The sequence below is a fragment of the Moschus berezovskii genome, chromosome 24, assembly GCF_049115385.1.
Source record: "Moschus berezovskii isolate FMDL1 chromosome 24, NW_MosBer_1.0, whole genome shotgun sequence".
Classification (NCBI taxonomy): domain Eukaryota; kingdom Metazoa; phylum Chordata; class Mammalia; order Artiodactyla; family Moschidae; genus Moschus; species Moschus berezovskii.
This window is the reverse complement of record NC_142483.1, coordinates 29,137,055-29,164,629: the sequence shown is the minus strand read 5'-3', so window position 1 is coordinate 29,164,629 and position 27,575 is coordinate 29,137,055. Positions and strand designations below refer to the sequence as shown.

Below are 27,575 nucleotides of genomic sequence, written 5' to 3'. Positions count from 1 at the left end.
GAATATTACCTGGATAAAATACTATCAAAATTATTTAAACTATAATAAATTACATGTAATAATTTAGACATTGTTGAGTACAAGTTATGTTTCCAATGCTAAATACTGTACATACTTTAGGGTTTCCCAGGGGGTTAGTGGTAAAGAGTCTGCCTGCCAATGCAGGAGACAGGGGTTTGATCCCTGGGTCGGGAAGATCCCCTGGAGAAGGAAACGGCGACCCGATCCACTACTCTTGCCTGGGAAATCCCATGGACAGAGAAGCCTGGTGGGCTACAGTCCATGGGGTCACAAAAGAGTTGGAAAGGACTCAACGACTAAACAATAGCAATACATACTTTAGGAAGATGACCATATCAAGGAGAAACAATGATCAGTTCCATTTTACAAATAGGGAAATGGAGGACTTCAAGAAACTAAGTAATGTGCAAGGTCAGGCTGTAAATGGCAGACTTAGGACTTGAATCCAGGTCTGATGGTAAATCTTCAACTCCCAACCACTGTGTTACACTGCTTCACTTGTGAGTGTGGATTTGGAAGCTTTCAAGAAGCTGAAAGCCTGATATTTTGGAGGGGAATACAAAGGATATGCAAGAGGAAATTAAGGCAGTGAGTACTAGGTTAGATCAGATGACATCTGAGGTCCTCATCACTGGGGAAAATTTTTTTAAAAAGAATAATTTAAAAGAATCATGTCAATACTGTAGTTCTCCTAAGTATGCACAGGTATCCAGTTGATGCCCCTGGAAAATTACCACCCTTGTCAGCAAAGTTCTTCTGAAATGACTTGGCCATTGCTAATTAGTGCTGCAAGGGGACTGCAGCTGCTGCTGCTGCTGCTAAGTCGTTTCAGTCGTATCCGACTCTGTGTGACCCCATAGACGGCAGCCCACCAGGCTCCCCCGTCCCTGGGATTCTCCAGGCAAGAACACTGGAGGTGGGTACCATTTCCTTCTCCAATGCATGAAAGTGAAAAAGTGAAAGTGAAGTCGCTCAATCGTGTCGGACTCCTAGGGACCCCATGGGTATATTTATAAATTATAAATTCCTGAGCGCAAGCTCCTCCAAGGTTTTTGCTCCTGTTCGTCCTAGGATTCTGACTACTGACAAGCACAGTCTGCCTCACGGGATGCATAAAGCTGAAAGCAAGAGGGTTCACAGAAGCTGACCCAGGGCTCCAAGAGGGTGGGAAGAGTTTGGCATGGAAACATTTGTTAGAAATAATATCTAGTTCTTTCAAAATGAGGGTGAGTTTAAACAGGTAGTAAACTGACAAAACTAAGCAATCTAGGAAAAACTCAGAGGTTTTTGAGAGGAGTCCTTATTCCTTAGGGATTCAAGAAGGTGACTTTAAGGACTGGGTCAAGATAGAAAAGAAAACATAACTATAAAAAATTGGTTTTCTAGGGATTTTGGTATAAATAAGTAAAAGCTACCACATTCTCTTGCCAAGGAAATTTATCATTGAAATTTAGTCTTTAAAAAAAAATTCTGTGGTTAAAAAAATATGATCTAAAATTCACCATTTTTAATTATTCTTAAGTGTATAGTTCAATTGCGTTAAGTATATTCACATTGTTGGGCAGCGCATCTCCAGAACTTTTTCATCTTGCAAATCCAAATTTCTATAATCACGAGCAACAACTCCCTTTCACCCTCTGTACCACCATGGAAGTTAATCTTTTAAAAACCAATTACTACCCTGTTTGGGAAAAGCATCTTAGGAACTTGTGTAGAAATTCAGTTCAGTTCAGTTCAGTCACTCAATCGTGTCTGACTCTTTGCGACCCCATAAATTAGTGGTTTTTAAAAGATGACTGCTCTCATCTACTGATCCTGGACTTCAACTGCAACATTTCCATCCTCCAACCAATCTTGCTTGCTTCAGACTGGCTCCCACAGTCCGAACCAGCTCTGGCCAATCTATCCTGTAACTTTCCTGAACTCATTGGTTTGTGTATACTGACAGATTTGCTTGGTTTGTGTCAAGTCTGAAGTCAAGGGGAGATTCTGTCAGCAACCAGAGTCCTCTGTTTAGTCCTGAATGGTAAGTTCTTCCTCCAATTCCAGGGCTTGTCTCCTAAGTGTATAGTTACACCACCCCCTAGATTGTCCAGCTGGTGCATATATTATGCAGTGTTAAGTATATTGCATCCTTAAAGCTGTTTGTCCATTTTATTTTCATTTCAAAAATCTGAACAGAAGGCTAGCATATTCTTGAACTCTTGGTGAAATTTAAATGTTAATAGAAATAGTATACCCCCCAAACATACTAATTACTAAAGAATATGACAGTCTCATGGCATCACTTGTATAGAAAACAGAAAAGGATGGGACTAGGCATTCAAAGATGTACCATGTCCCGGCTCTGACACATCTGAGCTGCATAACTTAGGGCAACACAAGCTTTCCTAACCCTAAAACAGAGGGCAGTGATAGCATCCCAACGTGACTCGAGAAATTCCTGCAAGAACCGGGTAAGGCACAAATGGAAGGAGTCAAAGAAAATAAACTATAGGTAAGGCTCCAACTGCAGAGAGGAATACTTAACAGAGAAGAGCAAATATGACCCCTGCTTAATGAACTAAAATTGGAATAAATTTGCCATTGAAAAGCGGCAAATTGAACGTCACTTAATTACCTGTCAATAGTAAGGGATCTCCTTTAAAAAGTGCATTATGTTTTCAGGCCAACCAGAAAACCACTCTAAGTAACACAGCACACAGTATTTCCCTTGGCAGCAATATACTAAGTTGGGCATCAGATGTCGAGGGGAGTTAGAAAACCTAGCATGTTATTGAAAGTGAACTTGGACTCCAGGGAATGCAGAGCTTTATCATGGGGTTACTGATGAACTCACGAGAAATTCTTAATTTCTAATGTCTGAGTCATTTATCTGTGATCTTGAGATATTTCTCTGCCTCATGAATTGACTTCTCGATGAATCACTTGCAAAGAGAAACTGAAAATTCAGGAACAGGAAAAAAACACTGGAAATATTATCTCAAGCTTTTCTTTCAGAAAAATAAAAAGATCACCAATACCGTATTTGCCATTTGCAAGGCGGGATCCATCAAGCCCAGGATCTCTTCATTATAACTTGATTCGAGGCTAATGATGTCATCAATTACATCATCCATCTGAGGGAAAAAGGCAATGGAAGAGAGACAGATATAAGCAAAAACTGTGCAAAGCAATCCAAAGAGAGATCAATGGTCTTTCCTGATCTAAAGAAGTAACACTCTTGAGTTAGAGTCTAACAGAGAACTGTCCTCTTCCTCTCCAAAGGAGTACATTATTGAAGACCATTAATGCTAATAGGTGATGAGGAGGATGATATATGCAATCAGCACATAGTGAATGATTACTAGGTGCCAGTCACTGGGCTCGGGGCTTTTTATGGACTAACTGATTTACCCTGACAATAACCCTACCAGAATAATGCTACTATTACAGCAATTTTTCAGGTGAGATACATAAGAAGCAGCTTGCCCAAAGTCATACATCCAAGAAGGGTCAGAGCCGCAGTGAACTATGCTTTCAATTGTATAAAACTGCCCACCCTGAACAGGAAAGAGGAACCAGGAAACTTCATCTTGAATGACAGCTGCCTTTTCCTTTTCTCATATAAATTTATATCCAGTACATTTCCCACACCCTCCTTGGAGTGAAAAAAGAAACACAGATGGCTGTTCAACCCTTTGTTCCCATAGGGGTGTGGGGGGCACTGTGGCTCCCAGGCCACTGGTTAGCCCTGCAGTAATCTTACAATGACTTGTAAACGAAGTCTCTCCTTGTATGCCTGCCAGTGTGCTTGGCACTCCCGGAGGAGAGCACCGGCACAAGGTTATCATTACAGTCATGGAGCTGACATTCCCTCTAGATCAATTTTATTTCTGAAGTACCAAAACATCAGTCACGATAATAAACAACAGTAATTACATGTGCATTGCAGCAGTTGCAAAGACAAGTCTGTGAAAACATTTCTTTGTAAACATCTTATGTATTTGATCTACTTGGTGCGTGCGTGCGTGTGTGTGTGTGCGCGCGCACGTGCGTGAGCATGCAAACACCTGCTTGGGTCTTAATAGTGCTTCACAAGTACACAGTGAAATCTCAGAACTCAGAGGGATGCTCCTGTGTGCCTTTTTGCCACAGTTGAAGAACACAGGCTTCAACATCATGGGGCTTGTCAGAATCCTGGCTCTCTCACTTTCTGGTTTGGATCATTGCCCCTAATCTTTAAGAGTCTCAGTGTGCCAACCCCTAATCTTTAAGAGTCACAGTGTGCCAATCTGTAAAATGGGGTTAATAATACTCATGCCCTTATTGGATTCTTGTGAGATTTCAGGACAAACCATATGAAGTGCTCACAGTGCCAAGAATACAGCATACATTCAAAAAATGAGTGTCACTCAGTGACTCTAGAGAAGAACAAATGGAGGTCAGTTTTGAGTAACTGCAGTACTGTTTCCCTTCCAGGTATACCAGTTGTATGTCCTGTTTAACAGATGACTTTCCAAGTGAATTAGTAAACTGGAAAATGGGCCAGAAGACTTAATGAGCAATCTTTCTTTGTAAATGTTTAATCTTTTTTTTTTTTTTTTCAGGGAAAGGAAATTAGTGGCTTTGGTGTGAGATAATTTTTTTTAATAATTTGTTCTCTTATGAAAAGAGTCATACATGTTGATAAAAAGCAAAAAAAAAAATTGTTTTTCTTCCTCTTATATATCCATGCACACATTTAAAATATACAAATATAATTAATAAATGGATGTAACATAATTTATATATCCATTAAACAGGATGTGACAGAAGAACTTTTCATTGCTTGGGAAAATAGTCATGAATTATCATTAAATGAATAAATAACGTTTCCAAATATATTTTCCATGAGATTTCATTTTATAAAACTATATAGATCTCACACATACATACATCTTGGTTTTACAGATATTCTGTCCAAATTGCTAACCCATAAATTTGTATAACATACTTTGATGATGGTATCTAAATGAAGTACTGCAGTTTACATCTTATTTATTAAAATTTATGTATTTTAAGCACTGTTTAACACCTTACAGCAACTCAGGGGGAAAATCATCTCCCTAGTAGTTTTAAAATCATGAGACATAATGAAGAAAACAGCACTGTTCATAGCTTTCTCAATTGAAAAAAAAAAAATCAATGGGGGGGTGGGCAAAAATCCAAAGTCATTAGGCAGGTGTGATTAGCCACAAATATAGATCCTCATTTCAAAGTGTTATATCCTTGCGCTGCCGAGTCATTCAGTACCTGCATGCACGACGCTCGTGAATGTGTGTTCATACTTGGGCATTCGCTCTCCGTCCTGTTTTGCTCTTCGAACTTATAAAATCCCTGCAAAAACACAAGCAAAATCAGCCCATGACTTGGATTTGCAAATGACTGTTCAGTGACATTTTCACACAAGGTTGATGGCGTAGCAACAAGATGAACTAAGCTCTCCAGTAAAGTGGAATGTGACCAAGAAATGAAGTAATGAAGGAAGAACTTCCATCAGATCAGTTTGACAGATGACAAGCATGGACAGAGAAAAATAAGATGGTTGGTTTGGGCAAAAGGGAGAAGACTTAGTCCCTCTAGAAATTAAAATCAACCAAACTTCAGACGGATTACCTCTGAAATCACGTGAACATTTCAGATGACAGTCAAACGCCATTAAAATGATGCTCATCATCTCACAATTTGGAAATAACAGGCATTAAATCATAACTTGCCTTTTAGGTATGCTTCAAATTTTGGTGCCACAATTAGCTTTGAGGTATGTTTGAGTCTTGTCTCCAACCCAGCCTTTATAAAAAGCAGCTTTCACCAGCAGCAGCAATTTATTAAGGAAACCGAATTCACCCAGCAAGGAAATCTTTGCTTTTCTGTTAGATTCTCATGTACTATATATTCTTCCAATCCAGCCATGCACACTCTGTGCTTTTTTTGTTTTTCCTTTCCAGCTCAGGGAGAAATAAAAATAATACTCCAGACATTCACAGCAAGCGGAACTTCTAAACTGCCTGTCCGACACCTTTTCTATTTTTACTATCCCTTTTCCACCTTCCCTTCTCTCCCTGCATTTTCAATGCTTTGTAAATGGAAAGGCATGGAAGAGAACACTCAGCTAACAAGTGGAAACGGGATAGGAGAAAAAGGGTCCTCGCCTCTGGGTTCTGCTCCGAGGGGGCCAAGTCCCCTGCCTGGAGACATAACCCAATAACCCAGTGACAGTGATGGGGAGAAGAGGCTGGAGGATGACAGCTAGCGTGGGGAGTCTGAGACAAAGGCCGGTGAAGGTGGCCACGCGGACAGGCTAGAGTCCACAGTCAAGTGCAGGAGGGAGATCCCACAGACAGTCATTCAGTGTAAGAGAAAGGAGAGGGGAGGAGACATGAATTACCTCTTTTTCACAGTTGGAGTTAAGTGTAAGCATAGCCATGGGGCTGTTGGGTGCGCTGCTCCCCGGCACTGGTGGCATGACATGGTCGCCAGGCTGGTTTGGACATGGCAAGCTCAGGACTTGGTTGGCATGTTTATTTGCTAAAGTGGTAGAAAGGTACTGCTTTACCTGCTGCCTTTGGGCTTGCTGTATGTGGTACTTGGTGGGGTTTTCGAGGTGGGTCTGCACCTGAACATAGCCATGGAGGGAAGAGAAGAAAGTGCTGTTATTGGTGAGTTTTGGACAGCTCTTCTTTTCAGGCACAAACATGAGACAGGCCAGTCCGTCAACAGAAGAGATTATTAAGCCCCTATTAGGTACCAGGCACTGTGCTGATGGATTTTGCTATTACTGAAGTTTAAAGGCTAACTCTTCGGATTTGGGTTAATACTGTGCCTGGTTTCATTTCCCTGCTAATTAACGGTCCATCTCTTTAAAACCTCGTGCCCTTCTTCTCATGCGTAATAGCTAAAAATCTGCAAGTATCTGTAGGGTAAAAATTTTCTCAAACACACCTGAAAGAGTTTATTAAGATCAAAACAATAATCTAGAAGAAGGTGTATAACTTATTTCAGTTTTCTTTGGCAAATATAATAGCTTTCTGTTTTGTTTTAAAAAAACCTCCGTTAGAAACAACTAAAAAATAATGTAGAACATAAACAGAAACACTCTGATGGTTAAATCCACCAATTGCAGATTAATTCCTCCCACTTTCATTTGGACGTGAGTATTCAACATTTTAATTAAGATCTTAAACTCAACACAAAACGCAATTCCATATGAAGTATTTTCTTTCAAACACAAAAAACACTTCCATAGATGTGCTTGTTTTTTCTTTTTTTGGATGTGTTTTTAAAGGCATGTATATTAAGCCACCAGAATATTTTCCCCTTCTTTCTTATAAAACATTACTAGAGAATACAAAGCTTTTAAACAAAATCAGTGATACTCAATATAGTCACTTTTTCCTTGAGAAACACAATTTGATCTTACAAACTATGAATAGGAGTCATGGGGAGAATACAGCCATGCACAAGGGGGAAAAATCCTACTAATATTTACTCTGTTCAAAACTACATTGGATTGCTGCTTATGGCATCAAACAATAAACAACATTAAATGGGAAGACACGAACCAACTGAAAACTGTGTGTCTACTACAGTAACACGAAAAGGTGAAACACTCGATTTATTAATGACATTTCAGAGACCGAATAGAAGAATAAAGCTCACCTGATAGTGATTATATTCTAGCATTTCCAGCATAACCACGTTTTAGGTGGCCGCAATCCAACGAGAAACAGTAGACTATTCGTTCCCTCTACTTTCTGTAATTCCAATTCACAGACTGGCATAGAGAAAGCGCGATAAACAAGGTGTCCCGAGACACCACCGGAAACTTCATCACAGCAGCCCTGCTTATAATAACCTAAGCTAATTAGTTATGCATGTAAAAAAAAAAAAAGTTCACACAAAGGGCTTTTTTTTTTTTTTGGAAGCCCTACGAGTTTGCTCTTAAATATTGATATCAACCCCCCCACCCCACCCAGCTTGACGTCATGCTTTTTTTTTCATAAATATAAAAGAACCTTTTTTAAGGGATGAGCTATCAAAGTCAAGCTCTCTGTCAGATCAAGGCCAATTCACTATTCATCTTTAGTTCCAGTAGTATTAATAGCCAATGCTACTTCTCTTTCAGCAATAGGTTAAGAGCTAGATGCCCTCTTTGGAGAACACTGCCTAAAAGCTACACATGATGAGACTTTTCTAATGGCTGAGTAACTTGGCCTCTTCCAACTGCAGAAACAGTGTCCTTTCCTATGCAGGAGTCCCTGATGAACTTTCGAGTTCAGCAGTCTCATCTTGCATCCAGGTCTCAAGGTGTATCTTATTCTTAGATGGATAGATAAATAAGTTTCCTCCTGACCTTGCATCAGGAAAAGGGGGAGCTAGTCTAAATAGAAAAGGAAAAATACATATATCCCCAGAGGCACTGTCAGATATATATTTATGTGGAAAATAAGAAATACCCATCTCCCCAGTTGAGTCCTCAAATTAGAAAGCATAACAATTTTCACTGAAAATCTTTTAATTCTTGGTGCTAGAGAAGAATACGTTTATCATACACATAACTGGTGTATTTTCATATTTGCTCATTTATTCATTCCATTATTTAATGTTATTATGTGCTAAATGCTGTTCCAGGCAAAGAATACACACTGTGAGCAAGTAGATATAATTGTCAGCTTTATGACACTCAGAGTCTGAGGTGAAGCAAAGGAAGAAAAACACAAACAGATATATATTTAAAATTATGATAATGGCGGATAGGCACTGCTGAAGTGGTGAGATATTTTAAGTACAAGAATTAGAAATTCAATAATTTTGTCCAAATGCCCAGGCTAATAAAGTCCTTTAGTTGACAATCTCAAATTGTTTCAAATGACTGATCTAACATGCACAGAAACATTTTAAGTTTCATAAAGGGTCCAGACATGATAATGATGAGGACAAAAGACATTACTAAAATAAACATAAAATGAGGGCAATGGGTGTAATGTGCTTATTTCACTATTACACTTAAAAAAGAAAGGGCTGCATATTTAAAAATAAAAGTTAATTCACTGGCAGAGCCTTATTCTTTAAATGAATCAGAATTTCAGGCTTTAGTAAGGAAAAAAGCAACTTGTCTGTTCAGCACTGTCAGTGAGGTCTTTACTACAACCAGGTTGGGGTGCTCAGAGTGGGATGTATCGTTTCCTTTCACTGTCAGTGTCTTTTTAAGTAAGTTAAGAACAGACTGGCTACAAACATTATGGAGAAGACAGAGCATCCCCAGACATCACCAATCCAACACCTAAAACAGACAGGTAACATAAAGGAGGTCATGATCTGTGGGTTATGCACAGACCTCATAGGAGCGGTGAGGTCTGTGGCAAACTAGAGTGCACATGGTTCATGTTAAAAAAAAAAAAAAAACAGCTGACATAACCTGTAACTGACTGTGGCCCTCTGGGAATACCATTCCAGTCGAGTTAGGTTTTTTTTCAATTTTTCAGTTTAGCCTGCAACCTGAACTTGTTTCAATGAAAACTCCCAGATTACGAAAATGACACCTAATGGTTTGATTTTTCATACGGTACAAGACAAACCAAACACACTTGTTGGTTGGACTCAACAGAAATGTGGTCTCTGCTCTATACTCTCCAGAAGGAGAATCTTTCTTTCTATATTCTGGGGCCCGGCAGGAGCACCAAGGTTCTTAGAAGTTAATTCACCTTCTGAAACATTAGTGTCAAATACAGGCCATTCCATTTCTGGTGCTTCTCTGAGAGGCACATTTTGCCTGGTGGCACAGTCAGCAGAAGAATTAAGTATTAGAAACCTGGAATCCCATTCAGACTTTGCAACTTACTACTTATGTGACCTTCTGCACGACATTAACCTTTCCAGGCCTTCGTCACTTCATATGCTCAATGACGGTGATAACAGAACCTGCCTGCTAGAGGTGTTTTTGGCATTAAATGAAACCACACTTCTACTAGGCTTAGCAATCCATCTAAAACAACAGTTTTCAAATTTTCTTTTTTGCCTTAGGGCCCTTTTGAACTCTTAAATTTCTTGTGTTTATGTGGGTTATATCTATCTATATTTATCATCTTAGGAATTAAAACTGGGAAATTTTTAAAACACAAGATAACTCACTAGCATGCAGTCCACTGGACATGAGAACAATGACACTGTAACACATTACGTAGCCTCTGTAAAACTTTTCTGTATAGAGTTACCCTTGGAATCCATAGGGATGGGTTTTAAGACCTCTGCAGACAGCAAAATCCAAGGATGCTCAAGTCCCTAATATAAAATGGCACAGTATTCCCTCTAAGAGATGAGCATTAAAAAAAGGAAAATAACAGTTTGTTATTACAAAAGTAGGTCTGACCTGGTGGCATGGCAGGAGTCTTGGAGACCCCCAGGGTTCTCGGACGACACTTTGAGAAGCTCTGATCAGCCTATAGCGCTTATCCACCCCAGACTAGCCATGCTACTGCCCACCGTTCTGGTGGTATGTAACAAAGCCACTGTGTGTTTTGCTTGCCTTATATTCAAAACACTAATTACCCTAATGTCTCATAGCATTGCTTTTGTTGTTCAGTTGCTAAGTCATGTCCAACTCTTTGAGACCCCAACAACTGCAGCACTCCAGGCCTCCCTGTCCCTATCTCTCAGAGTTTTCCCAAGTTCATGTCCATTGAATCAGTGATGATATCCAACCATCTCATCCTCTGCCTCCCTCTTCTTTTGCCTTCCATCTTTCCCAGCATCAGGGTCTTTTCCAAAGAGTCGGCTGTTTGCACCAGATGGGCAAAGTATTGGAGTTTCAACTTCCACAACATTATTATGAGGCTCTATACTAGAGTCTTTTGACTGCTTTATTTGGCCACACTGTACAGCATGTGGGATCTTAGTTCCCTGCCCTGGGACCAAACCCTTGCCCCCTACTAGAAGCGCAGAGTCTTAACCACTGGACCATCAGGGAAGTCTCTCCTTTCTCTATATTAAAAGCCATATAAATGTAATGTTCTGTCTTCAACTGTCCTAAACCATAGATTTTTAGTTAGTGATTTCCCTCTCATTCATTTTTAAACAGCCAAACAGGGATGCAAATGAAAACACATGTGGCATTAAACATCAGTATGATTTCCTGGTAATTTTTGTATGTTTTTGTCCTTCAAACCAACTGTATTATGGAATTCAGATGCCAAAAATTGGGTATTATTGAGCAGTTGAAGTGCGGACCACAAAATAAAGCTGGAATACTTCTCACTCTATCAAAACACCATATTTTATTGACATAACTTATATTTCACATAAGTAAGTATGTTAGCTATCTGGGTCAAAGGCAAAAATCCAATGGCTTTGAAACTTTTCTTTCCTGTTATTACTACTGTCTTTTCCCCTTTTTCCTTCCTTCATTCAGATCCTGAACTGATAGCAAAAGAATGGGAATGAATCACTTTCTAGCTGTCACAGTTTAGTTTCACCACTTCCCAGGTGACACTGACAGGCTATTTCCCATCGGTTTCATTCTAAAGAGACCCTGGAGCAAATCAGTGTAAGATGGTGCCTGCAGATACCATCAAATTGGCTGACAAAGGAACTCACCGGAGGAAAGAAAAATCTCCATCTGATTGATATCCACTGCACTTCGATTACCTATACTATTTGTAGATCAGAATAAAAATAAAATTGAGTGGATATTCCCATAATTCTTTTACTTTATAATGGACTTTACTTTTTGAACAAGTCAACAAAGTTTTCAGATTTCTTACTTTGTGTTTAGAGTTAGAATGTGTTCTTTTGTTCAGTAAGTAAAAGAAATATTAAAATGGATTATAATTCAAAGGCAATGGCAATCCACTCCAGTACTCTTGCCTAGAAAATCCCATGGATGGAGGAGTCTGGTAGGCTGCAGTCCATGGGTCACTAAGGGTCGGACACGACTGAGCGACTTCACTTTCACTTTTCACTTTCACACATTGGAGAAGGAAATGGCAACCCACTCCAGTGTTCTTGCCTGGAGAATCCCAGGGATGGGGGAGCCTGGTGGGCTTCCGTCTATGGGGTCACACAGAGTCGGACACGACTGAAGTGACTTAGCAGCAGCAGCAGGTGCTATCTACTACCACCCCCAAGGGCTTCCTTGGTAGCTCAGCTGGTAAAGAATCTGCCTGCAATGCAGGAAACCCCGGTTCCATTCCTGGGTTGGGCAGATTACCTGAAAAAGGGATAGGCTACCCATTCGAGGATTCTTGGGCTTGCTTCCCTGGTGGCTCAGACAGTAAAGAATCCATCTGCAATGAGGGAGACCCGGGTTCTATGCCTGGATTGGGAAGATCCCCTGGAGGAGGGCATGGCAACCCATTCAAGTATTCTTGCCCAGAGAATTCCCATGGATAGAGGAGACTGGCAGGCTACAGTCTATGGAGTCGCAAAGAACTGGATATGACTGAGTGACAAAGCACACACAGCACAGCACCCCCCAAACTGCTATTCTCTTCATACTATTTTTAAAGGACAATGTACAGAGATGGTCACTAATGTAATCATCATCCCTTAGAACATGATGAAACAGAGAATATTCTGAAACAGCTAGCATTCTGAAATGACTCACCCAAAGTCTTGCCCAGGGTCACGTATGAGAGGTGACAAGATTCTTTTCAGTCCCACAATTATAATATTACCATGAATGAAAACAATGGCCCAAAACACAAGTTCTCATTTAGCAATGTTTTCACTGCAACCTGGACAATGTTCTCCTTAACAAAAAAGAAAGACAACAAGGATACAAATCCTGACCTAAGAGAGAAAAATCAAAACCATATGCAGACAAATACAAAAGCTAGAAGAGGGTATGAAGAAAAGGAACTCTCCTACACTGTTGGTGGAAATGTAAATTGGTATACACACCACAAAGAACAGCATGGAGGTTTCTCCAACAACAACAAACTCCCCAACAATAGAATGGCCATAAGATCCAGCAAAATTACTCCTGGGCATATATCCAGGAAAAATGAAAACTCTAATTTTAAAAGATACATGCACCCCAAGGTTCATAGTAACACTATTTACAATAGTCAAGACATGGAAGCAACCTAAATGTCCATCAACAGATGAAGAGATAAAGAAGATGTTGTATATATACACAATGGAATATCACTCAGGCATTCAGTTCAGTTCAGTTCAGTTGTTCAGTCGTGTCAGACTCTTTGCAACCCCATGGATTGCAGCACGCCAGGCCTCCCTGTTCATCACCAACTTCCGGAGTTTACTCAAACTCCTGTCCATTGAATCCGTGACGCCATCCAACCATCTCATCCTCTGTCATCCCCTTCTCCTCCTGCCTTCAATCGTTCCCTGCATTAGAGTCTTTTCAAATGAGTCCATTCTTCACATCAGGTGGCCAAAGTACTGGAGTTTCAGCTTCAACATCAGTCCTCCCAATGAACACTCAGGACTGATCTCCTTTAGAATGGACTGGTTGGATCTCCTTGCAGTCCAAGGGACTCTCAAGAGTCTTCTCCAAAAACACAGTTCAAAAGCATCAATTCTTTGGCACTCAGCTTTCCTTATAGTCCAACTCTCACATCCATACATGACTACTGGAAAAACCACAGCCTTGACTAGATGGACCTTTGTTGGCAAAGGAATGTCTCTGCTTTTCAATATGCTCTCTAGGTTGGTCATAACTTTCCTACCAAGGAGTAATCATCTTTTAATTTCATGGTTGCAGTCACCATCTGCAGCGATTTTGGAGCACCAAAAAATAAAGTCAGCCACTGTTTCCACTGTTTCCCCATCTATTTCTCATGAAGTGATGGGACCAGATGCCATGATCTTAGTTTTAGGAATATTTTATTTTAAGCCAACTTTTTCACTCTCCTCTTTCACTTTCATCAAGAGGCTCTTTAGTTCTTCTCCACTTTCTGCCATAAGGGTGGTGTCATCTGCATATCTGAGGTTAGTGATATTTCTCTTGGCAATCTTGATTCCAGCTTGTGCTGCATCCAGCCCAAAGTTTTTCATGATGTATTCTACATATAAGCTAAATAAGCAGGGTGACAACATACAGCCTTGACGTACTCTTTTTCCTATTTGGAACCAGTCTGTTGTTCCATGTCCAGTTCTAACTGTTGCTTCCTGGCCTGCATATACAGATTTCTCACGAGGCAGGTCAGGTGGTCTGGTATTCCCATCTATTTCAGAATTTTCCACAGTTTCTTGTGATCCACACAGTCAAAGGTTTTGGCATAGTTAATAAAGCAGAAATAGATGTTTTTCTGGAACTCTCTTGCTTTCTCCATGATCCAGCAGATGTTGGCAATTTGATCTCTGGTGCCTCTGCCTTTTCTAAAACCAGCTTGAATATCTGGAAGTTCACGGTTCACATATTATTGAAGCCTGGCTTAGAGAATTTTGAACATTACTTTACTAGAGTGTGAGATGAGTACAATTGTGAGGTAGTTTGAACATGCTTTGGCGTTGCCTTTGTTTAGGATTTCAATGAAAACTGACCTTTTCCAGTCCTGTGGCCACTGCGGAGTTTTCCAAATTTGCTGGCATATAGAGTACAGTACTTTCACAGTGTCATCTTTTAGGATTTGAAATAGCTCAACCGGAATTCTATCACCTCCACTAGCTTTGTTCATAGTGATGCTTCCTAAGGCCCACTTGACTTCACATTCCAGGATATTTAGCTCTAGGTGAATGATCACACCATCATGATTATCTGGGTCATGAAGATCTTTTTTGTACAGTTCTTCTGTATATTCTTGCCACCTCTTCTTAATATCTTCTGCTTCTGTTAGGTCTATACCATTGCTGTCCTTTATTGTGTCCATCTTTGCATGAAATTTTCCCTTATATTCTCTACTTTTCTTGAAGAGATCTCTAGTCTTTCCCATTCTATTTTTTCCTCTATTTCTTTGCACTGATCACTGAGCAACTCAGGCATTGAAAAGAATAATATAATGCCACAGGCAGAAATATGGATGGACCTAGAGTTTATCATACTAAGTAAGTTGAGAAAGACAAACACCATATAGTATCAGTTATATGTGCTAAGTGACTTCAATCATTCCTGACCCTGTGTCACCACATGGACTAGAGCCTGCTAGGCTCCTCTGTCCACAGGATTCTCCAGGCAAGAACACTGGAGTGGGTTGCCACTTCCTCCTCCAGGGGATCTTCCCAAACCCGGGAATGAACCCATGTCTCTTACATTTCTTGCATTGGCAGGTGGGCTCTTTACCACTAGCACCACCTGGGAAGCCCTTATCACTTATATAAGGAATCTAAAAAAAAAATGTTACAAATGAGAATATTTAAAAGACAGAAAACAGTTTCTCAGATATAGGAAACAAACTTATGGTTTTCCAAAAAGAAAAGCAAGGGTTGGGGTGGGGGATAAATCAGGAATTTGGGATTAACAGAAATGCACAACTATACATGAAATAGATAAACAACAAAGTCCTACTGCATAGCACAGGGAACTATATTCAATATCTTGCAGTAACCTATAATGGAACAGAATTTGAAAGACAATATACACATATATTCTTTTTCAGATTTTTCTTTCTTGTACAGCTGAAACTAATACAGCACTGTAAATCAACTACGCTTCAATTTTTAAAAATCACATGCAAAAAAAAAAAACTGATCAGTACTTAAATTAGTGACTACAGTTGATACAGCCAGGTCTTCTTCCCTATCACAGAGATCTGCCCACCAGCCCAATTAGGCCTCCTCTCTGTTTTTGCATGGCCTAAACACTAAGAATAGATTTTTACAGTTTTAACTGGCTAAAAATCATGAAAAGAAGAATGATATTTCATGATACATGAGAATTTTATGAAATCCAAATTTCAATGTCCATAAATAAAGTTTCCTTGGCACACAGCCCCGTCCATTCGTTGACATGTTGTCCATGGCTGCTCCCACACTATAGCAGCGGAGCCCACGTGGCTCCTAGCCTAAAATATCTACTATCTGGATTTTTAGAGAAAATGTCAATCCTTGCTCTGTAAGAAAGTTTTACCAATCTAGAATTCAGTTTTCCTACTATGTTGAAACTTCAGCAAGATTTGAAGAATGAGGTGATTTTTTTCAAAAGAGAAATACACTATGTATAAATAATTTTATAGTTGTTTTTCCAAATAACTGGACAAAAGAACAGAGGATATGCTTAATCTTCCCTATTTAAAGGCTATAAAACAAAAACAAACTCTAAAAGAAAAGTGAAAAGGCTCGCCAGGGTTAGAAAACAAACTAAGGGCCCTGCCTCCTGTGCCCAGGAACAAATGATGGAACCCCTTCACTGCTGATCAATTTCCATCAAGGACTTGAACTGAGTAAAGAGACGAAGATAAAACTACATCCAGAAGTGTACTCCCATATTCTATGCATGCAAAAATAGGCAAGAATTTATATTGCATTGTTTTTGGTCTGCATGGTTTCACACCACTTCCCGTCTTACTACTCAGCAGGTTCTCTGAATTCAGACAGATGTGTAGTAAATGCGCACATGAGGAAGGTGAGCAAATCTATTTTTCTAAAACCGTGATGTTGTAACAGAATAAAGTCGACTGCCCTTCCAAAAGTTCCTAGCAAGCTTCTTATCCTAAACTAATGACCTATAAAATAGAGGGCTCACTATAAACGGCAAAGTGGGCATGCTTGGTATTTAGGACAAACAATATTCAGCAGTCTTAAAAAAAAAAAAGGAAGTATTACTGTAAGAAAACTCAGAGTATATATATTATTTCTTCTCTCTCAGACTAAAATAAACCCAAAGTCTGAGTATTAAAAGAACATCAAGTGTTTATCTCAGCCAAATAGAAATATGAGAGATTAAAGGGTGGCAGCCGTCTGCCTGCAGAGTATGAATAATCCCAGGTTAAAAACACCACTTACAGAATCACATTCCCATAAGAGATGCAGCAAGACCCAATAAACTTAATCCATTACTCACTTTAAGAGAAAACCATGCATTTACAGGTCCTGCATTCTGAGGACCATATAAATCATTATACACGGTTATATCATATTAAATATAGCAGGATTTTTTTAAAACACAGAAAACAGAATTAGCATTCATTCAATCAAAACTGTATACCGTGTACCTGATGCTATGCATTTTATATTCACTCCTCGCTCAGGTCAATTTAAAATAAAGCTCAGAAACCACTTGGATAGCTTATAAAGTATTCTTGAAAGCCTCTTCTCACAATTTTTTAAAATCATATGATGACAACTGATTAAATACGGAAGGAACTATAGACTCTTCAGATTTTCAGAGGTTTAACCTCTTATATTGAATTGCTACTATTCAGAGTATACCCAATTGTCCTCTTGCCAAACACAAAAAGAACTAAATATGGGGTTGGGTGCAAGCCTTCATGTCTAAATAAATCATTTCAGTTCAGTCGCTCAGTCGTGTCCGACTCTTTGCGACCCCATGAATCACAGCACATCAGGCCTCCCTGTCCATCACCAACTCCCGGAGTTCACTCAAACTCATGTCCACAGAGTCGGTGATGCCATCCAGCCATCTCATTCTCTGTCGTCCCCTTCTCCTCCTGCCCCCAATCCCTCCCAGTATCAGACTCTTTTCCAGTAAGTCAACTCGTCACATGAGGTAGCCAAAGTATTGGAGTTTCAGCTTTAGCATCAGTCCTTCCAATGAACACCCAGGATTGATCTCCTTTAGAATGGACTGGTTGGATCTCCTTGCAGTCCAAGGGACTCTCAAGAGTCTTCTCCAACACCACAGTTCAAAAGCATCAATTCTTCGGCCCTCAGCTTTCTTCACAGTCCAACTCTCACATCCATACATGACCACGGGAAAAACCATAGCCTTGACTAGACGGACCTCGGTTGGCAAAGTAATAAATCATTTAGGATCTTGTTAAGTGCTGTGTGATTCTGTAGGTCTGGGGTAGGGCCCAGGATCCTGCATTTCTAATAAGCCCCCAGGGGAAGTCTATCCTGCTGGTCCTTAAACCACACCACAGCCTGAGTGCAAGGGTTTAATACACTTTCACCTCAACTTCTGCTCCCATCAGAAGAGTTATATCTTCACCATTCACTCACCAAATACAGTCTACCAGCCAGATGCCAGGCAACTGTCTTCATTAGACACAGGCTGTTCAGGGGCAAGCCTCACCCAGAAGGTGACATCTAAGTACAGGTCTATAGTTGGGGAAAGAGAATGAGCTACGAGATGGGTGGAAAGAGCAATCCAGCAAAGTACAAAAGTCCTCGGGTGCGAACAAGCCTCTCGTGTTCAGGGAAGAGTAAGGAGGCTCTTCACACACACTTTCCTTGGCTGCTTCTTGACAGGGTTTGACACTTGCCTGGGTTTTCTCCTGCACTGCCTCTTTCATCATTTCTTCCCGGTGGCCTTTGCTAGTTTTCTCCTCTTCTCTCCTTCTTAAATGTCAGAGCACCCTAGGGTTCAGAGCTTGACTTCCTCTCTCTGCAAGCACAGCCCTGGTGATGATGAGCCAGGCTCCTGGATTTAAACACCTGGTTCAGACGTCCTGAACTCCACAGTCACCTCCACTGACCTACTCCATGGGGAGGACTGCAGACATCCTCCCCTCCCAATCAGCTCCTGCCATGCTCTTCTCCATCTTAGTAGATGGCAATCCCATTCTTCCATTATGTTGAAACATATGAAATTAAAATAAATAACCTTCTGGTTCAACCTAGCTGCTCATTTCCAAAACTGTGGTCATCTTCATCATCTTCAATTCATTTCCCTCCTTCACACCCTACATCCAATCCATCAAGAGGCACTGGTTTTCTTTTCAGGATATATCCCGAATGTAACTAATTTTCATCATCTCCTCTGTTACCACTTGACCCAGGCCATCATCATTTCACACTTGGGAGACCGGAAAGCCTCTTGACTCTTCCACCAACTGCGTGCTGTCTTTCAGCCTATGTTCAATATACTGCGTGATCCTTGTAAAACATGTCAGATCATACCACTCCTGGGCGCAAAGAACCCTCCTCCAATGGCTCCCTATTTATCTCTGAGGAAAACAGAACTCCTTACAATGGCCTGCTGCTGCTGCTGCTAAGTCGCTTCAGTCGTGTCCAACTCTGTGCGACCCCAGAGACGGCAGCCCACCAGGCTCAGGCTCCCCCGTCCCTGGGATTCTCCAGGCAAGAACACTGGAGTGGGTTGCCATTTCCTTCTCCAATGTGTGAAAGTGAAAAGTGAAAGTGAAGTCGCTCAGTCGCATCTGACTCATAGCAACCCCATGGACTGCAGCCTACCAGGCACCTCCATCCATGGAAGTCCCTAAACCAGAGCTGTCCATGGGCTCTTTAGACATGCTCATTCTTGGGCTCCACACCAAAACTGATGCATCAGAATCTCTGAGTGAGGATCAGAAATGGATGTTTTAACAAGCTCTCCAGGTAGATTCTTATCCACAACAAAGTGTGAAGACTCCAGCCCACTGTGCCCACCTCCCCCTCCATCCTGGGGTCATTTCTCTCTGATCTTATCTCCCATAATCATCCTAAGAACTTAGAAACCCCAATCTCCTCCCTGCCAGTGATCCCCACACACCGGTATCCTGTTCTCTGTGTCCAGAACATGGCCTGGCACATAGCAGGAGCTCAGCAAATACGTAGAGAATCGATGATTGAGTGGAGGCAGAGGGACTGAAATGCATGAATGAGGGGACAGACTAGAAGACTAAGGACAAAGGGCATCAGACTGTTTAGGGCCTTGGACAGGTTGGAGGTTAGGGTCCTGACAGATTCTGGAAATGTCCTCAGGGAATGGAGAAATGGTAGACTGACTTTCTTCTTGACTAATTCAGAAAACCCTGGAGGAAATGTCTCCAAGCCAGCCAGATGATTCACAGTGCACCTCCCTAATCTGAGTTACCAAACCTCCTTTTCTGTGAGGGCAGACCCAAAGACTGCCAAATCTTATACTCTTATTCATGATGCTTAGGGCCCTGAGGGTCTAACACACATGGCCAGGAGCCTGGACATTTATCTCTATCTCTAGCTTCCTTCATAGCTCAGTCAGTAAAGAATCTGCCTGCAATGCAGGAGACCCCAGTTCGATTCCTGGGTCAGGAAGAGCCAGTGGAGTAGGGATAGGTTACCCACTCCAGTATTCTTGGGCTTCCCTTGTGGCTCAGCTGGTAAAGAATCTGTCTGCAATGTGGGAGGTCTGGGTTCAATCCCTAGGTTGGGAAGATCCCTTGCAGAAGGGAAAGGTTACCAACTGCAGTATTCTGGCCTGGAGAATTCCATGGATGGTATAGTCCATGGGATTGGAAAGAGTTGGACATGACTGAGAGACTTTCACTACACTGTAGACCTCTTGACAAGTCACAGTTAAAGCAGAAGTCCTCAAACTGGTGGCCCATGGGCACCATCCACAGGTATGGCTTAATGGCCTACAGAGTATTTAATAAAAAATTGGGAGTTTCATACTAAAATTTGGATGTCTGGTTTCTCTGAATACAAAATAAGACCTAGCAACAATGAACAACCACACAGGGGGCCAGTAGGGGGCAAAGTTGAGAAGCAGCTGCCTTCCTTTGATGTGACTTGCTCTTCATTTTGCCACATTCTCCTTGTTGTTCAGTAACCAAGTTGTGTCCACCTCTTTGTGACCTCATGGACTGCAGCACACCAGGCTTCCCTGTCCTACACTATCTCCTGGGGCTTGTTCAAACGCATGTCCATTGAGTCGACAATGCCATCCAACTATCTCATCTGCCATCCAACTATCTCATTCTCTGTCGTCCCCTTCTCCTGCCTTCAATCCTATTCCCAGCATCACGGTCTTTTCTAATGAGTCAGCTCTTCGCATCAGGTGGACAAAGTATTGGAGCTTCAGCTTCAGCATCAGTCCTTGCAGTGAACATTCAGGGATGTTTCTTTAGGATTGACTGGTTTGATCTCCTTGCTGTCTAAGGGACTCTCAAGAGCCTTCTCCAGCACCACAGTTTGAAAAAGCATCAAATTCTTCAGCACTCAACCTTTTTTATGGCCCAACTCTCACATCCCGTACATGACTACTGGAAAAACTATAGGCTTGCCTATACAGACGTTTGTCAGCAAAGTGATATCTCTGCTTTTTAATATGCTATCTAGCATATTAATAGTTTTTTTTTTCCAAGGAGCAAGCATCTTTTAATTCTGTGGTTGCAGTCACCATCTGCAGTGATTTTGGAGTCCAAGAAAATAAAATCTGCCACTGTTTCCACTTTCTTCTCATCTATTTTCCATGAAGTGATAGGACCAGATGCCATGATCTTCATTTTTTGAATGTTGACTTTTAAGTCAGATTTTTCACTCTCCTCTTTCATTTTCATCAAGAAGCTCTTTAGTTCCTCCTCGCTTTCTACCATTAGAGCAGTATCATCTGCACATCTGAGGTTGCTGATATTTCTCCCGGCAATCTTGATTCCAGTTTGTGACTCATCCAGCCCAGCATTTCGCATGATGTACTCTGCATATAAGTTAAATAAGAAGGGTGACAATATATATACAGCCTTTACATACTCCTTTCCCAATTTGGAACCAGTCTGTTGTTCTATATCCAGCTCTAACTGTTGCTTCTTGACCTGCATACAGGTTTCTCAGGAGGCAGGTAAGGCAGTCAGGTATTCAATGAAGCACAAGTAGATGTTTTTCTGGAATTCCATTGCTTTTTCTGTAGTCCAACATATGTTGGCAATTTGATCTCTGGTTATCACTCCTTATTCTGATACTTGAAACAGCCCTGATTTACTCGTTAATCTGCTTGACACCTGAAGGCATTTAAATTGGCAAACTGCCTTAGCCTTTCACATTCCATATGCCAGGAGGTAGTTCCAAATCCGATGAAAGGATGGTAGCATAAGTGGGACTAGAATACACTAAATGAACAATCTCATAAGATACAGGTGAGAAAATAAATAAGTTTAAAAAATACACAATCATCTAGCAATTCACACTTCACACAACTTTTCTAAGGTAATCATCAGATATAAGGGCAAAGATTTAAGAACACAGAGGTCCAGCAGAGCATTACCTAAAAAAGAAGAGGGCAAATTACTAGCTTAGGACCCACTGCCTATTTCTGTAAATAAAGTTTTAGTGGGACATGGCCACACTCATTAATTTACATATAGTCTACAACTGTGTTCAAGCTATTACAATACTAGACTGGAGCTGGGTGACAGACCTTACATCCTCCAAAGCATACAGTATTTACTACCTGGCCCTTTATAGAAAGTGTGCCAACCACTAATCTCTAATAACAAAATATTGGAAATTAATATCAATACAAAGCAATGCATTCAAGTAATTATGAGGGAGCTATATGAGTTCAAGGTTCCTTAGCCTCAGCACTACTGACCCTATGGCCAAGTATTTCTTTCTTGTGGGGTTGTATGTGTATTACACAATATTTAGCAACATCCTTGGCCTCTACCCAGTGTATGCCAATGGAAATATTTCCTCAGCACTGGTTGTAACATTCAAAAATGTCTCCTGACATTCTAAACGTCCTTAGAGTGAGCGGGGCGGTGGGGGGGGGGCACTACCCTCAAATAGATGAACACAATATAGACAGTTAAATGTGTATTTTATAAAACTATTTAATGAGAGGCAAATTATATCATATAAGTAGGAACACAGAACAAGTTAGAATTACTTCACACTCTGTGACTCTAAACTAAATTAAAAATGCTTTTCATATATATGCACATACACACACACAAACCAGTAACAAATCATTCAGCAAAAATCTTCACCATGACTATCTCAGGATGATTAAAGTATAAATGACTGTTACCTTATTGGTTCTTTTAAATATTTTCTATAATGTCACAAAGAGTCAGACATGACTTTGCAACTGAACAACAACAACAATAATGTATATGATACTAATTTTGTAATTAAGAAAAAAATCTATAAATGCCACAAAAATTAAAGTCTCTGGATCTGGACAAATAAAAATATATTTAGGCAGAATTTCTCTACTAATAATTTTGAAAACCAGAAATAAACTCATGAAGGCATTATATAATGATGAAATCTGCCTCATTTCCATTTTTTTTTCTTTAAATACTAGATTAGATTAAGAAGACCCTGATACTTTTGAAATTTTTGGTCTCACAATCAAGCCCAGACAGTTTGAGTTTGTACAATGTCTGACACATTTTTACGGTTTTGTAAAGGGCTGCAATTACGTGATTCTGTGGTGTTCTTATAATAAGAGCTCATTGTAAGGACTAGCCAGCTGCCCCCACCCCAATGGGAGTTGTGAGTGCCACATTCCACGTGCTATAACTTTTTTTTATGCCCCAGTTTAGCACTGCCTCCAAATCGCAGACGCCTTTTTGTTTCAGCATTTCTCCCCCCAAATGCCCCTATTGTTTGCAGTTTATCGGGTATTAGAGATCTTTATGGCACAAGTGGCAAAACTTTTTCAGGACAGACACTCTAAGAAACTGGCAGTGGTCAAGTTTGACAGAGATGAAAACATTGCCCTAGGCCTAAGCAAAAGGTCAGCCAGAAATGAGAGCTGAACGCTGCCGGTTTGAAGGTCAAGTCCACACGAGCTGAAAGCTGGCAAAAAGCAGTCGCTTCATAATAACATGGACTTCAGGGCCTGGATCATGAGACCAAGGAGGTCTTCCTGGTTTTTGAGGAAATGCACTGTCTTGGGCAATTCCTAAGACTTCTTGTACACATGATGTGATAAGCCAACTCCAGTCTGGAATGAACAACTCCATCAACTGATAGCAGCAGCTCACAAGTACTTTCTCACAAAGTTTTATGTGCAGGAACATTGTAACTACCCCAACGAACACCTAGCCATTCGTTCAACTAGCATTTACGGAGGCTCGGAGGATAAAGCAGCCACTAAGGCAGAACTCCTGACCCCACAAAAGCCATACTGAAGCTGGGGAAGCAGAGACAAACACGATGGGAACAGTCAACAAAGAAAGAAGAACTTCATGCAGCGACACAAGTGCAAAGCAGAGAAGATAAAGTAAGCCAGTGGGAGAAAAGAAGGCTACTCTGCAGTGGGGACATTCCAGCTGAAACTCAAATGATGGGAAAAAACCAGGTATGCTGAGAATCAGAGGCGCTTAAACCCTGAGCCGGAAGGAGCTTGGCATCTTGGAAGAATAAGAATAACATCAATAACCCAGACCAAGGGGCTGGAGCAGTGACCAGGTCAGCACATAAACTGAGAGAGATGGTCGGGGCCAGATATTATAGAGCTTTGTAGGTCTCAGAAAGGAATTTCATTTTTCTTCTCTGCTACTTATAAGAAGGTTTGGGGAGATTTTAGGCACAGAGGTGACAAGACCTGATGAACATTTGTAAAATATCACCGATGCGGTTACATGGATGTAAAGGAACAGTGGACACAGGAGGAATAATTAGGAGGAATAATCAGGAGGCTCCTATACCTACAGAGCCTCTTGATGAAAGTGAAAGAGGAGAGTGAAAAAGTTGGCCTAAAACTCAACATTCAGAAAACTTTAAGATCATGGCATCCGGTACCATCACTTCATGGAAAATAGATGGGGAAACAATGGAAACAGTGACAGACTTTATTTCGGGGGGCTCCAAAATCACTGCAGATGGTAACTGCAGCCATGAATTTAAAAGATGCTTGCTTCTTGGAAAAAAAGTTATGATGAGACCAGACAGCATATTAAAAAGCAGAAACATTACTTTGCCAACAAAGGTCTGTCTAGTCAAAGCTACTACTGGTTTTTCCAGTAGTCATGTACGGATGTGAGAATTGGACTATGAAGAAAGCTGAGTGCCAAAGAATTCATGCTTTTGAACTGTGGTGTTGGAGAAGACTCTTGAGAATCCCCTTGGACAGCAAGGAGATCCAACCAGTCCATCCTAAAGGAAATCAGTCCTGAATATTCATTGGAAGGACTGATGCTGAAGCTGAAATGCCAATATTTTGGCCACCTGATGCGAAGAACAGACTAATTTGAAAAGACCCTGATGCAGAGAAAGACTGAAGGTGGGAGGAGAAGGGGATGACAGAGGATGAGATGGTTGGATGGCATCACCGATTCAATGGACATGAGTTTGAGTAAGCTCCAGGAGTTGGTGATGGACAGGGAAGCCTGGTGTGCTGCAGTCCATGGGGTCGCAAAATGTCGGACATGCCTGAGCAACTGAACTGAATACCTACAGCAATAAATAGCTACATGTCAGACTTCCCAGGTGCCTCAGTGGTAAAGAATCTACCTGCCAATGCAGCAATAGGTTCAATTCCTGGGTCAGGAAGATCCCCTGGAGAAGGAAATGGCAGTATTAATAATACTGAAGAAATACTCCAGTATTCTTGTCTGGGAAATCCCACAGATGGAGGAATCTGGCGGGCTACAGTCCATGGGATCACAAAAGAGTCGGATGTGACTTAGTGAATTTACTACAACAGTAGCTACCTATAACTGATGATGCCTTGGACTCACTTATTAGGATACAGTTGGATATGAGATATATGAGCTGCTACCTCTTGTCTCTAGCTGCTTCTTGGCTTCCATCAAATCTAAGAATAAAGAACTTTCTTACACAATGCTATGAAAGGTCTCATATCAACACCGAAAGTAATTATATATGGTGTACATGGTTGCAGAATACCCCATGTACACCTGCTTGGAACACACAAGCTAACGTATGGCCAACTGTCAGAGTGCAATGGAGAAAGGCAGCCATGTCTTATATCTGGCTAAAATCTCAGAGAGATTCAACCTCAAATCCTAAGCAAGTTGCTTAAATGCTGTGAACTTCAGTTTTTCTATCTATAAAAGGGGTTCACAAATACTACCTACCTAGCAGTTGATCATTTTGTTGATTAGTTTAAGTGATAAAATGCATGAAAAGTGCTTCAGTTCAGTTCAGTTCAGTTGCTCAGTCGTGTCCGACTCTTTGCAACCCCATGAATCACAGCACGTCAGGCCTCCCTGTCCATCACCAACTCCCAGAGCTTAGCATGTAGTAAATGATCAATAAATTAATAATGCCCTCCATTATTATTAGCCCTGGATTTTTTGTTTTCACATTCAAGTAGATCAGTGTTAGATCATCTAACTCATCTGGCTCAAAAAAAAAAGAAAGAAAGAAAAAGCCACCCTGAAGAAGGGAAGTGTTAGTCACTCAGTTATGTACAACTTTCTGTGGCCCCATGGACTGTGGCCCACCAGGCTCTTCTGTCCGTGGGATTATCCAGGCAAGAACACTGGAGAGGGTTGCCATTCCCTCCTCCAGATGGAGAGGGCAAACAGGAGGGGGCAGTTCAGCCTCTTTCAGGTATCCTTTTATCTTTTTCTGATTCGAACATCACTGATGGATGCCAAAGGTAAAGAGAAGAAACAAGAATCTGGGAGCACTGGACATTTGCTGACTGGAATATCATACAGAAGGCTCTGTGAAATCTTTTTTTCTCTCCTACTTCCAAAGGAGTTAGCTTAAGGACTCATTCTTAATTGGGGCCTCAGGGAAAGTGGAAACCCCTCAACATTGTATGAAAATTTTTGGCTATGATTTTTATAGGAGAGGTCTAACAAGAAAACATATAAAGATGAAATTACATATATAGTTTGCAGGTAAGAAGGAGATATATACAGAAAACAAGATGACACATTAGTTGAAAACCAAGTGATGAGTCTATGAGGGGCTCATTAGATTATTCTCTGCTTTTATTGAAGTTTGAATCAATCTATCTGCATTCATACTGCACAAAGAAATTTATATACTTGATACATCATTTGTATTCATCTTCTATAAAAAGAAAAGTCCTATGGTAGCATATTTACTAAGCAAGCACTTGGTCAATCTATTGATCAATCTGGTACACCACAAGCTTAAATGTCTGCTTTTTTGCTTGCCATTCTGGATCTTTGCCTGAAGCTGTCTTCTAAGGGAGCTAACTCTGCATTCAACGAATAAATCGTGGATTCAACACAAACCATGTCATTCCTCTGTAGTGCTGTCATCGTGAGCACCTCTGAGAAAAACATTTTGTTAACAGAATAAGCTGCATCTGCCTGTGTAGTATTCTCACTGATAAAATCAGGAGTATATATTTTAGCCAAAAATGAAATATTTTAAAATTAACTTGTGTGTGTCCTCAGTTGTGTCTGACTCTTTGGGACCCAGTGGACTGTAGTCTGCTGGGTTCCTCCATCCATGGAATTTTCCAGGCAAGAATACTGGAATGAGTTGCCACTTCCTTCTCCAGGGGATCTTCTCTTAACTTGTGCAGAGGGTACAAGACTCAAACAATACCTTTTTTAGTCAAACTTAGGACTACCTCTTTCAAACCAAATGGCCAATGGTCTACATTTGTGTCGTAGAAAAAAAAAATAAACAGTCAACTGAAACTTGAGCTATAAAGATATTTAGGAGGAGCTGTTCAGTTCAGTTCAGTTCAGTCGTTCAGTCGTGTCCGACTCTCTGCGACCCCATGAATCACAGCACGCCAGGCCTCCCTGTCCATCACCAACTCCCGGAGTTCACTCAAACTCATGTCCATC

At 40.8% G+C, this 27,575-nt stretch overlaps 1 protein-coding gene across 5 annotated transcripts in view; it reads right to left on the bottom strand.

The window, feature by feature from the left end:
• Positions 1-27,575, bottom strand: part of MITF (melanocyte inducing transcription factor) — a 236,701-nt gene that overhangs the window by 30,515 nt on the left and 178,611 nt on the right. For 4 of the 5 annotated variants that reach the window (XM_055414307.2, XM_055414306.2, XM_055414308.2 and 1 more), the window contains exons 3-5: positions 6,431-6,658; positions 5,296-5,379; positions 3,045-3,140 (exon numbers count right to left, since the gene is read on the bottom strand). In XM_055414307.2, coding sequence (XP_055270282.1) covers positions 3,045-3,140; positions 5,296-5,379; positions 6,431-6,658 — 408 coding nt within the window. The remainder of the gene's footprint in view (positions 1-3,044; positions 3,141-5,295; positions 5,380-6,430; positions 6,659-27,575) is intronic. The other variant, XM_055414310.2, reaches the window with a different exon arrangement.